Source organism: Temnothorax americanus, unplaced genomic scaffold (assembly GCF_048541705.1).
Source record: "Temnothorax americanus isolate GAGA-0224 unplaced genomic scaffold, ASM4854170v1 Scaffold1, whole genome shotgun sequence".
NCBI lineage: Eukaryota > Metazoa > Arthropoda > Insecta > Hymenoptera > Formicidae > Temnothorax > Temnothorax americanus.
The window spans coordinates 8,530,805-8,544,530 of record NW_027509230.1 but is presented as its reverse complement, the minus strand read 5'-3'; the positions used below and the strand labels follow the sequence as shown (position 1 = coordinate 8,544,530).

The 13,726-nt window shown below is 40.1% G+C and overlaps 1 protein-coding gene across 1 annotated transcript in view; it reads right to left on the bottom strand.

The window, feature by feature from the left end:
• LOC143894549 (uncharacterized) overlaps nucleotides 1-13,726 on the bottom strand; it is a 63,407-nt gene that overhangs the window by 5,107 nt on the left and 44,574 nt on the right. The window contains exons 2-8 of the mRNA XM_077401348.1: nucleotides 5,990-6,340; nucleotides 4,035-4,171; nucleotides 2,866-3,066; nucleotides 2,151-2,494; nucleotides 1,714-1,933; nucleotides 1,177-1,482; nucleotides 215-808 (exon numbers count right to left, since the gene is read on the bottom strand). Coding sequence (XP_077257474.1) covers nucleotides 215-808; nucleotides 1,177-1,482; nucleotides 1,714-1,933; nucleotides 2,151-2,494; nucleotides 2,866-3,066; nucleotides 4,035-4,171; nucleotides 5,990-6,329 — 2,142 coding nt within the window. The 5' untranslated portion in view covers nucleotides 6,330-6,340. The remainder of the gene's footprint in view (nucleotides 1-214; nucleotides 809-1,176; nucleotides 1,483-1,713; nucleotides 1,934-2,150; nucleotides 2,495-2,865; nucleotides 3,067-4,034; nucleotides 4,172-5,989; nucleotides 6,341-13,726) is intronic.

Genomic DNA, 13,726 nt, shown 5'->3' with positions numbered 1-13,726 from the left:
TAAAGAGAGTTGTAGAATTATAACTATAAAAATATTAAACTGCCTGTAATTATCTGGAAACAAATTGTCCGGGGCTTTAATGTCTCTCTCAATCTTTCCAGGGATTTAAAATTTCTTTAATAAGACTCTTTAATAACAAAGGCAGAGAGATAGATTAGAAAAATTAGAATAAATAAATTAAATAAGAAAAATAATTTTATTATATTATACGCACCAGTTCGACTCCTTGCCAAGGATATTCAGCGACAACAAGATCCGCCATGCCGAATTTCTTAACATCCGCCATACGGCGGTCGCACGTCCATCGATTCACCAACGGGTCCACGTAAGACGCGCAGCTCTTGCCACCGAAGGAAGCTCTGACGAAAGACAGTTCTATTCTGTGATCAGGGTCGGCTTCAAATCTGTACGAGCAGCTCAGATTCTGCGCCCCACCGCGACCATAGAAGAACACGGTTTTCGGCGACGCGAATTTACCGGCGTTGGACGATAAGGAAGATGAGGAGGATGAGGACGAGGAGGACGATAAAGACGACGTGGAAGACGTGGATGAGGCTGACGGCACCGAAGTGAACACGTGGTTACACGAGACGGCCTCGTGGACGAACTCGTAGCGCAGCACGAAACTGATTGGATACAACGCGCTACCCTGGCGCAATATGTGTTCCAGGGTGAGATCGCGGCCGGTCGACACGTAACTCTCCGCGAGGCTGCACGGCCGCGTGTGACGGCTGCTGTTGCGCAACAGACTGTGATCGCAGAGTCGCGGTATGTCGTCCTTACAGAACTGCCCCATCAGCGTAATGTTCTGCGAAATTATTACGAGATGTGTGTCAGATAAGAATGCCGAGTGTTTAGTCGTATTATCATAACTTGACAAAAATTTTGTTACGTAACGTATATTAATATGTAAAAAACCTTCGATGTTATTTTAATAGTTATATCCTTAGATTTCGAAGAAATTTTGTAATTGTTTATTCCCCTTTTGCGAGATATTTAGATTATGCAATTCTTATTCGTGGATTCAAAGCACTCTTTTTAGAATTTGTGTTTGTATCTATATTACTTTACTAACGAAGTTACTTTAGTAACGAAGTTATATTACTTCAGTAACGAAGTAAGAAAGTTGCTAAGTAACAGACTTTGTAGAAAGAGGGGATACAATTTGGTACGTACTTTTCGGTTGGAAGTAAGTTTGTCCACTGTGATATCACCATCCCATATCAGAAGCTTTGCATTGCAATCAGCGGCAGTGTCGATACTCGCAGCAGCTTCCACGCTGGCGGCGTAATATTTAACGAACGATAACCAAACGATTTCATTGAGTTTCCCTTGGAAGTGATAACGACAAGTTGTGTTCGGCGGTAAAGAGTGCTTCGGATTTTCCAGAATGCCAGACGAGTTTTCATCACCGGATATATAAAAATCGCAGTTGTCGTTTTCCTTCACAAAACTTCGAGACTTTTCGTCGACAAAGATCACCTGTACAGGCGTAAATGTACATATATATATAAAAAAAGACATCAATAAATTGGCGGATATATTTAATTTTTAATTATATTTAAATCAAATTTTACATTTTAATGACCTACGATATCAAAATAATTGCAAATAAATGGTTCTACGCGAATTGCAACTTTCATATTTTCGCAACAAACTTGTGACGAGATTACGTAATAAGATATAGAATATCATGGGATCCGGGAGCATTACCTGAACTTCGAGTTCAAATCCTGGCAGGAAAGACAGTGGCACTGGATGAAACGGATTGTCGTACGGGGACGTGTGGAACTCTAACAACATGGTATTGTGACTGCTGATGATGTCTGGCACCGCATCTCCCCCGCACAGCCTTACAAGCACTCGGTCTGAGGTTGAACCTCCATCGTATACCGTTAAGTAATCCTGCACGACGTTGCACTGATCCCACACCCTTGAAAAGCGCGTGAATTTTACTTGGAAAATCTAGTCTCTGTATATTACACTTGTCCTCCTTGCACATCTCTGTTTCTCTATCTTTGAAAAAACCTTTCGCACAAAGAGGTATGCTCGCGAAATTATTGACGGCGTATTAAATATCATTTTGACATTTTGTATTAACTTTCTGTATTAATATTGACTTTATTAGCGTCATTAACATGGCGATTTACCTTAATACTCGCTGACTTCTGTCGTACTTCACTACCTGATCCTTAATGTGTATCTTGTGACTGTTACGCTGACTAACGGCAAGTAGAGCCCGATGACCCACCGGCGCGCGGTTTTGCTCTACCCGATAGTAGCAAGTGACATTCCTGGGGTAAACTCCGGGATAATTCGGCGACTGCAGCCGGCAGGCTCTAGTATCGCATTTGGTGAGGACGCGATCGCAATACGTGCCGTTCACCAACTCGCCGCGCCATGTGGACATACTGCTGTTTCCGTATCTGAGATGCGCCTCGCTTCTTCTCAGGAACTTGTACGACAGCTTGAAGTCGAAGTTGTAGCCGATACCCTGAGACACGGAAAAATTGCCCGAAATTGTGCCGCGACGGTAACGCGTTCCTTTCACTTCACATTGAATATTCTCAGTTGAAAAACTTTTTTCAAAATGTTCCACGTTGCTGACACATTTCGAAATTCTTTTACGACAGACAACTTTTTTAGGACAAGTCGATTTTAACTGCAATGTAATAAATTTATAATATAGGAAGTAGAAAGATAGCAAATAACGACTCTCAATATTTCCCTGAGAAAAGCCGACTTCAAATATCGTTAATTTAAGGTAAAATATCGTGCAACAACTTTGATAAAAGTTCCATATTGCCGCGGCGAAATTACGGAAAATCAGATCGCGTATCCCCCTGAGCTAACTCAATTTCTTACCTGCTCTGATAAACGTAGTAAATATAAAGTCAGATTGATGGAAGGAGTCTCGCTGTAATAGACGGTGTAGCCCCACGCGCTGCCACACCATTGTCCTCCCGTCGCAGGACGACCTTCCTCGCGAATAGTCATGAAACCATCTGGACATCCTTCCGACGTAAAGGATAGAAAGCGGCCGACCGTGAAGGTATCAAAAGTTAACTGTAACACCAGGGACGAGAGAGAAAGGGGGCATTATTCTAAAAGTTATGAGCCAGCGGAGTATCCGCGTGAGCAACCGGCTAACGATTTTTGTTGGAAATAAAACTAAAGATAAAAGTTGGAATACAGTTATTACGGACCCTTCGCGATAAAAGCAAATATTTCTATTATCATCTCGTTGATTATTACGCAACGTTACATTTTGGCTCGTATAATACTGAGAATGAATAAGATAAGTCACTAGGAAAAGTTTTAGCGCGAAAAATCCTCCAAAAATATAACTCCCGTAATATAAAAATATATGAAAAAACATAGTTTTTTTTCGCAAATTTTCTATAACATGATTAACATGAGCATTATATACTATTTGTACAGTAACTCAATTTTGCTTTAAAATGTATAATAACTATCATATAGTTTCACAATAAAAAAATTTAGCAGAAACATTTTTAATATCTTTTAATTCGCAAATATTGATTTTCAGACGTGCCAAAGTAAAAAAGATTTGGACACTTTCAAGTACTTTTACGCCGTCATTTTTACGTTTTCATTGTCCCGAGATACTTGTCCCCCATCCATCGTGAAAACTTTATATTGACCGCTTGATTGTACTCCGCTAACAACGTAAGTATCGATTCTATCATTGCGGAGAGATGTAATAATCGGTGTGTCAATATCAATCGGAATCGAAAATATATACCTGACGGGAACTTAGAGTTCAGAATCAGGGGATCTGTGCGGAGTAAGCGTATTCCGCGATGGTGGAGCGCGATGTTTACTCAGCGCGGGAACTGATTTAATTTTGCCAATAAACGCGATAAGAATCGTAAAAGCCGGGATATAAATTATTATCCGGGCCCGACGCGGCGCGGCGGGTCGGACTGCTGTCTGTTCCATGACAGACTTCCTACGTTGGCTGGGCACCAGTCAGCATTATTTTCTACAACTACATCATTTCTATGTCCAACCTGGACTAGATCCCCGAGATCAGATCCGGCGGCAGTGAAGTTGAGGTGACACAGGAATGGCAGTCGATCTTCCCTCGGTCGGCGGATTTCCACTCTGTAAGTCCGGCCTACGTCACCGTACAACGTCCGATTGCAGGCTGAAACGTTTGTTTGTTTGTTTGCTTGTTTGTTTCCCTTTTTACATTAAGAAATAATTTATGTGCGGAAAAGTGTAATAACACAGCACGTGGTAAAATGATACCCAAAGAAATTTTACGCCTAACTAAGCGCACGGTATCCTGATGCACATCGAAGCGTATAATGTCCGATTGCAAACGGAGATGTGTTTCACATGCCGCGATCATACTACAAAAATATATTCTGAAATATTTCAATATTCAATTGTGATTATGCTTATGACATGGCCGAAATATAATAAAATATTCACGGTTTCGTATATCAAGCCGTACAAAGTCTGGCGGTAAATCGGAATGTTTTTATTGCGCAATTATTATGCGCGAAAAATAAATCCTGAGATATAATTATGCCGGATTATAAAAGACGGCGTAATAAATCATTATTTTATAAAATATAATTCTAAATTGCTTCGCACTCTCTCTCTCTCTCTCTCTCTCTCTCTCTCTCTCTCTCTCTCTCTCTCTCTCTCTCTCTCTCTCTCTCTCTCTTGCGCACGTTCTAAATCACGGGTCTATATGTTTAGTTAACATTTATAAATTAAATAGATTTTTGCATACTCTCAAATTTACAGGTCTCACATTTTTGTATTTATACTTCTTCTATACAAAAATCTTCTACACATTTCCTATATTTCTCTTATTCTTATTTCATGACTATTGGAAGCGTGAAGTATAATACGTAATTATTCCACGTAATTAGCTCGTTTGGGCCTGCGCATATTTTAATATGCAATTTGAAATTCTATGAAGGAATTGGATCATGAATGCTATAATAAATTTCTCCTATTATGTTACGTTTCTATTGAAATGTGTTGCATATATGATATATTATCGAAAATTAAAAATTCAAAGGGATGAAAATGCGATATTTGTATAACATAATTATATTTGAGCTTTGCAAATCGATTAAATTTCGTATAAAGTGGTAATTACTATTATACCAATAATGAACGGATAAATTATTTACCTCATTAAATTATTAGATAAAAATTATTTAATTGCGTGTTTGTGTGCAAATACAAAAGCCATGTGTGGGAACAAGCACAAGGCTAATGGCATATATTCTGTGAATGAGTTTTACATGATACGGTTTTAATTTTTATATGAATTAAGCTAAAATGGTAATGTATTATATATAGCTAAATAATTACTTGGAACATTGTCTGCTTGGATGAAAACTTTGTTTCTGGTTTAACGTATATTCGGTGTAATTCGTATTGTTTTGAATATGTCAGATAAACAAGCGGTCACGCATGACCAAAAACAATTGTAATTATTTTTCTGCTTCTCGATTACTACAATTACATTTTTCCTTTTATTATCTATTTACCTATTGTTAGGTATTAACTGTTTACTTGATTAATCGTGTTCGAGACACACAAAATAACAAAAGCTTTTAAATTTTCAAAAACATAAAAACGCTGATCCATTTGTTCACGATGATGAACATGGTGATCCACTTGGTGCTTTTTTATTGTATTATTCAACAATTGTGTATAAATTTAGTTTTAACAAAAGAATCACAACAATACATTTTTAAAAGAAATGATGGATTGGAATTATTTATTATTTTTCGGTTCAAGTGCCTAATAAAAGACGACTTCGAGAAGGAGAAGGAAAGAGAGAGAGAGAGAGAGAGAGAGAGAGAGAGAGAGAGAGAGAGAGAGAGAGAGAGAGAGAGAGAGAGAGGAACAGAGTGAGATACCTCGGCGTATCGATTCGTCCCGGCGCGGAGACTTGCTTTGTTCAATGTCTCCGTTCGTTCGCGGGGGTACTCACGGGTGCAATATCTCGGCTCGTCAGACTTGTCGTCGCATTCATTCTCGCCGTCGCAGTACTTGTCCTGGGCGACGCAATGTCCGGTGGTGCCGCATTGGAACTCGGACGGTCGGCAGAGCGGCTCGGTGTTGCTGGCTGCGGGCTCCGACGTCGGGCCGGACGTGGACGAGCTCGTGGACGACGCGGACTCGGGTGACGTCGCGCCGGAGTAAACCGCGTATCCGCTCGGGTATCCGGAGTAGTCCGATGACGAAATGCCGGGGTGGTAACTAGCCGAGCCAGCCTCGATCGAGGCCGCAATCGCGGCTGCGATCAGCAGCAACCGCCGACACACCAACATGCCCCCTCACCCTGAAAATAAATTAAATTTCGCCAAGTTGAGTAAACCTTTATGTAACCATGTAATATGTATATATATATGAGGCAGCTAAATAGATTGCTATATAAATTTTATTTTATCATTCGTAAGGTTCAACGCAGTATGGTGATCGAAATGTTTCTAACTTTATCTCATCAGGTTTGATACTTCAAATTATTTTTCATACGTCGAGAAAAATGTTGGATTTATTTCGATAAATCAATTGATCAAGTTTGTCCCAATCAAGATAATATCAAATAAGATTGAAAATATTTTGTCAAGTTACTTTTAGACAATATTTAAAATTATAAATAAAATTCTATTTAACTTTGTGCATTATAGATTATTTAAACTGGGCTTTAGTTTTATTACCAAACAATGGTGTTAAATATAATATATGGAATTGATTTATAATACATCTTGCGAACTTGTAATATTAGTTTGTACTAGATATCCACGGCTTCTCCGATAGCGGTAGTAGTTCTACAAGTTCTTATCCGAAGCGAGTCCACGGACAATGGAGTCCTAAGGGCTCTACAAATTGTCAATAAACGGTAGGAACCATCAGGTTCTATCAAGAAAGAGAAAGTTTCTCGTTTAGTTTCATCCTAAAGAAGAAGATAATCCGCGCATAAAAGAAACAGTATAACGTTTTTGGTTCTTTTAGCGTTTGCAGTATCGGTAGTCTCCCTTCTCCGCTCGCAACCGGCGCAAGAAGAGGAAACGACACAATTCCAAATCTTGAAGAAGTAAATTGATATCGCGGAAGGACCTGGGAAAAGTCTCGGCGAGACCTTGGATATATTCATTGGCCGAGGATATATATCCTCTTAAAAAGAACTGAATAAATAGTCGTAATATTTCACGACTCGCAGGTGTTGCTCCCAGCCTGTTCTTCCTAACACTTTTTAGGGACGGCTCTCTTACACGGCAAAGCCCCTTCTCTTTCGCGGTCACCTTTTTCTTCCTCCGCCGCGTGTGTGCCTCTCTTGTTGCTTCACAATTTCACGCGTATAGCTTCCGCGTGATATAATTATACCTTGATAAAAAGCAAACAAAATATATTTCTTTTCTCCTTCGTTCTCAAATATTAAGTACATTTTAATTCTTCGCGCAGTTTCATGAAATTAAACTTGTTACAACAACTTAAAAAGGTCTTACGTTCTCGATATTAACGCGCAGGAAAATACCACTTTTCCGGGATTTTTCCGATTTCCCATGCAGTCGGCGGCTCGACGATCAATGATTCGCCCGATTGCACGTGAATATAAAACGTTCTTCCCTTTATATCTCCGGCCCGCTCTTCCTCCGTGTCACAGGGGGATGTTGGCGCGGGATGTGCATCATCAACAACATTGGTTCACTCGATTTAAAATCTTCCCTCCTCGTGCCCAATCTCTCTTACAACTGGACCCTTCACTTTTTTACGGAGCTTTATTCATTCCACACTCGAGCCCTTCCTTTCTCTCAAAGTCGTTTATCCTCACTCAGATCTACGTTTCGACGATTTGTTATCGCCCCGAAGACGTTAACTCGACGCATCCCCCCCCCTTTTTTTACGTTAACACGGACGACGTATGCTTTGACAAATTCTCAACGATAAACGTACCGCTGAAGAAGATACAGATGTAATAACACACGCGCGTTCGCTCTACATGTTCTTTGATTAACGCAAACAAATTTCATTCGCTTTGACGAACCCGGGACGTACTCCGAAACGTAAAATGAATAGCCCGGCCGGCTTTAACTCGTTAAGACACCAAATACAACTCGGTCGGTGATTCGCGCGGAGTGTTTATAGAGAGAGGAGAAGCGGATTATGCTGATTCTATTCAGAAAACGTAACTCCTCTTACGCGAATGGACTCACCAGTTCGCCGTACAAATATCGGGGATCTATTAATTCGCACACGGCAACTCGCGCGCGGATCGATGCCGCGCGAGTGTTCATCGTAACAAAGTTCCGCCGCGCCGTGTCGACCTTATCCGCGGAAACTTGATAACACACACCGTGTATATATACGCTTGCGGCGCCCGCCGCGATATAGGTACCCGTGTTATCCTGCCTTTTTATAACCCCGCGTACGTGCGCTACAACCGCCTCTCGCCCCCCGCGCAAAACCCATCGGCTCTCAAGTCTCAAGTCTCACGGTGAATAATATCCATGCTAATGCAACGTCGCGTCCTCGCGAAAACGTCAGCGCTAACGAGCGACACGACAGGGCAGCGCGGAAGGAACGCGGAATAAAAATCTGATTTCGCCCAACACAACCAAGAGTAAAAAAAATAGACCCGGACGTTTTGAGCGACTACGGCGGAGGCGGAGACCGCCCGGCGCGGCGGGCGGTTAGGTTAGGTTAGGTGGTCGGGACGGTCGTAGTGTCGTACGGCTTGGGCGACGGGGGTGGTCGTGGTCGCGCCGGGCGGAGGAGAGTGGAATCCGCAATAAAAGCGGATAACTGATGGATTCAAGTGCGGAGACTGCGTTGCACGCGCGCGCGCGACAGTAAAGAATCTGGGCCAACATGTAGCGCACGGGCGGGCAACACGGAACATGCGGTAATTCGCCCGGCGCGGGCGGGACGGGACGGGACGCGGGACCGTGGCCGCGCTCTCTCCAGGTCCAGGCTCTCCTCTGCCTCACTTCGCAAATATATACACGCGCGTCGTACGCGCCGTACGAGTGTCACCGAAATTGCACGCGCGCGAAAGCTTATGCATGCCGGCAACGCGCGGTCGTACTTGCGGAAAAACAGTTAGCGTCGATCGGTTACGTTAAATTGCGTCACGTACCCGGAATATTGCAAAAATATGTTGCACACGCTTCACGTTGCGAATATTAAAAGGGAATGGGGTACGTCGTACATCATTGTCAAAATATAATCTTATTCTAGAGATTAGTTAGAATCGGAAATCTTAATATATAAGAACGTCCGTGACAGAGTTTTTGAGTTATAAAGTTGACCGATGGTATCGCATAGAATTTTCGTAATTAGGCACGTAATTGCGTTTGTAGATACGTATAGAGCTATCGCATTTATTAATGACTTTCACAGCTCAGATATGTGCAGTGAGATTTTTACTGTTCGATTAATTTTTCATTTTCTTAATTTGCGCAGAGATTACACTATAATTAATTGTTAAAGACAAGTATTACTATAAATAGCAAATTTTATCTGTGCAAATTATATAATCTTTTTTAATCAAAATTTTAATAATCGGTTAATTATTCTGCTTAAGAAAGACCATCGAATTTAAATTCGTAGAATATATATATAAAATTTGTCTTTTCTTCTCGTTATTCTTTTCCTGATTTTTAACATCCGAAGAGAAATAAAATCGCGTGAGTTTAATGAGTTAAGTAAGAATAATTTTTCACAATTTTATTCTTGGATTCACTAACATTGCGGAATGTTTGATGTATTAAAATAATAATACCTAATAATAATAAACACGTATAAAAATGTTTTTCCGAAAATAAAAATAAGTTTTATTTTTCAAATAAACGTTGAACCCCTGTATTATAATAATTCTCATTTATCTAAATTGATTTAAAATATAAAGGACGGCCTATATATTCGGCTATACTTATACTTTCATTTTTTATAAAGCGCACTTTAAACCGATCTATAATATTCACGTCAGATTTCAAAATCCAATTATATATATCTAACTTATAGAATATATAATACCTACTATATATAAATATAACTTTATGTTTCGCAAATTTCGAGATATTACATGCACTATTTTAACGCACCTTCTATACGTACCTTAATATACAGTCTAATTTAATTTTTTATACGTTTTATTATCGTAACAAGATTACACACACACACACACACACACACACACACACACACAGGAGGAATTATATTTCAAATCCCGACACGAATTATACATTATCTAAAATGAACCGCATATCGCGCTCTCAGATCAAGACGAGCGAGCGCGAACAAACGCGAATGAACAGCGCAATTTAAATGAGTGCGAACAGTGCCGTTATATAAATATTTCGCCGTATTGGATACGTTAAATATTTCATTTGAATTGGCCGGGTACCTATGGTACGACGCGGCGACGCTCGGCTTGTTTTCGTCGCGCACAGCGCGCTGCGGTATATACACAAGGTCGTTGCGTTGTCAAGTTGTCATTTGCGCGGCGACACTCGAGCGGACAGGTACGAGTTACGAGTCGCTCCGTGTCCGCGTGCGTAGCATTATCCTTCGAGACGCGCTCGCGGCGGGTACAGTGAAGACGCGTGTCATTTGTCCCGCGCGATCCAGTCGCAATCTTTTCATATCGACGATTCTTTATCGCGCTACCTCGCGATATCTCGCGCGGCTTGTTAATTCCGAGCTTTACTCCGAGCAATTTTGACGATAGAAATGACAAATTAATCCAATCTCTTTGCGTTTAGACCCGAATGCATTATCTCGCACAGCGTACAGCGCGTTCCCGAGCTCCTCTCGCAAATTTGAATGTGTAATTTGAGCGCCGTTTTCGCGTCGAGAGCCGCGATATGCACGCGCGATGCTTTAACGGACGGATTAACAATGCGCGTATTTGCCGGGATTCGTGCGAAACGTATTGCATTTCGACAATATTGTATATATTATCGACAACTGAAATGTGCAATCGTGCGCACTTTTTCGAACGGTCCGCGTCGCGTCTTTTTATAATTGCGGCGGGTTTCGACTCGCGCGTCGTGTCGCGCGGCGAACGAAGTGAAGTTGCCGCCGAGCGGCCGAGGCAGATGAGGCAACGTTGCCAGGGTCGTCATTCGCCGAAAGTCCGGAAAGTCGTGCCCAAACGAGGTGGCCACGGTCCTCGCCTCGCGTCGCCGCGTGCCGTGCCGTCGCGATCCGTTTGACCGGTAAATACTGGTCGTGATTAACTTCGATATTTGTTGAACACACAGCGCGAATCCGGGGCTTGTATGTACGGCGATTAAAGGTTCGTCACCCCCAATCGTACCGTGAAAATTGTCGCGACGGTGTCGTCGAGCGGGGGGGGGGTGGGGGGGGGGGGGCGGGGTCTCTTCAATGGCGTTCTCGCGTCGCGTCGCAATGAAGTACGCGTCGTGTGCGGCTGGCGTCGGAAGTGTCGCGCGAAGTGCCGCGAGAGCGTTGCGACAAAGCGCGCGTGTTCATAATTAATCGTGTTTTCGCGATTGAGTGAGTGCCATAAAGGAGCAGCTCGGCACCTGGGAGGAGGTGGGGGCGTCGGGCGACGACGGAGCAACCAATGGCGTGAGTAGCCTTTATATGTATATTATTTATCGCATTATTTGTACGTTATTTGTGGAGTTGACCCTGTTTAGTCCTGATTATTTGGGTGATTACGTTGCACGTAAAAATCAGAGGAGAGGTTTTTGTTTTACCTGTAAAATTTTGACAGTCTCTCTCTCTCTCTCTCTCTCTCTCTCTCTCTCTCTCTCTCTCTCTCTCTCTCTCTCTCTCTTTCTCTCTCTCTCTGTTCGAAAAATATACGGTTCTTTTGTTCGATATTTTTACGGTTGAAAGACAAATATGTTAAATCATTGAGCGCACGCAATAATATATTAACTATTGTTTGAAATCGTGATATTGATCGCTTTCGACGCTGCTACATAATTTGAATATATTTGTGTGCTTTACAGGTCGACGCAGTTAACTCCGTCGCTGCGCATCGTATTGGTGAGTGCCAAACTGCCAAATTATCTCTTATTTTAATCTGAGGTAATGGAATATAATGGAATATTACAGTTAAATATAACAGCTGACAGGTCCATTGCCTTAAAATGGTTGAACTTAGGAAATATTAATGTAATATTTAACTCTGATGTATAATCGTCCGTCGACCTGTGCACACGCCAATGCAAACGTATACAGAGCTCATAAAATAGAGTTCATCATTATTATCAATGCATTGTTAGTCGGTTAGATCATTTACCGACGCATTTCGATATCTTAAATTATATAGTAATTGCCCGGTAATTAGTGTTCAGTAATTACTAGGTGCGTAAGTCGCTTAATGTTTATAGGATTTTCATTCGCTGGCATGTATTCAAGTGAGAAAAAAAGGAGGGGGAAATGTTTTACAACTGGGGTAAACAAAAAGAAAGGATCTTCGAATCGTAAAGATATTATTAGGTATGTCTTTTATATTTTTTGCCAAGCACTTTATGAATCGGCGAGGATTTTTAGGAAAGTCATCTAATTGTAAGAGAATACCATGAAAAAAGAGATGATGTATTAATTTGGCACATTATTACAGAATTGATTAAAAAATAAAAATTTTTTATTTTTTTGTTTAGACACACAAATAATGAAAAATAGAAAAAAAATAAAACCTATGACAAATAAAAAATATTAATATTTGTCGTACCTATGTAAAATATTCTTATTTTACTTTTTTCATATCCCATGAGCTAAGAAGATCATAATAGCGTTTTTCTTGGCTGCACTATTGCCCACTAGTGCAACACTAGTGCAACATTAATGCAACGCTATTGGGTAGTGCAGGGCAGTGCAGGCGATAGTGCAGCCAAGAAAAAACGCTATAAGATATTCTATGTATTTATGTGAAATAAAAATAAAAAAAATATTTATAAAATATGTTAGGGAAAAATTGTTAATATTAGGTTAATATTAGGTATGGTTTAGCTTTTCTTCTTTTCGTTTTCTAAATATTCTTTTAATAAAATTTGAGATTTGCTTGTAATCACTCTATACCTCTCTCTCTCAGTTAAATATTATAAAATTGGTGCAAGAACGCAAAATGTACTTAATTTTTTAAACATCTCTGCTTAAATAAAAAAAAGAATGAAAATATTTTAATTATACAATACATTTCAATTAATTTTGATTTAATAAAAGAATATACTAATTATATATTGTTAATGATATTTATTGTTATGATGCACGCCACGTTTACATTGATCTTTCACAGTTCATCCATATTTATTAATAATTTGATCTTATACTAAAGGAAAATAAATTGACATGAGTTATTATAATATAATATAGTATAAAAAGTAATATTAAAAGATAAAATTAGTCAATATATAAAATTAGGCAATAAGAATCAATATTATTTGATTTTATAATCAATCAGTGACAGATTGATATAAATATAATTACGGGCCTATAAATATGCAAACTTTACGTGACGTTATTGATCAACTTTGATCGCTCATCATTCGATTGCATTTTTTACATATTTACATTAGGATCGATATTTAATTTTAATTAATGTTTTAAATACGTTATTAAAGTGTGCATAGTGGGATATAAAACGAATTTTTTTCACATTTACTTTGTATAAACTTTGTATACTCGTGAATAACATCTATGCGAGTTTTTGGATTAAATCTATTTTATTCACGTGCGCGAATCG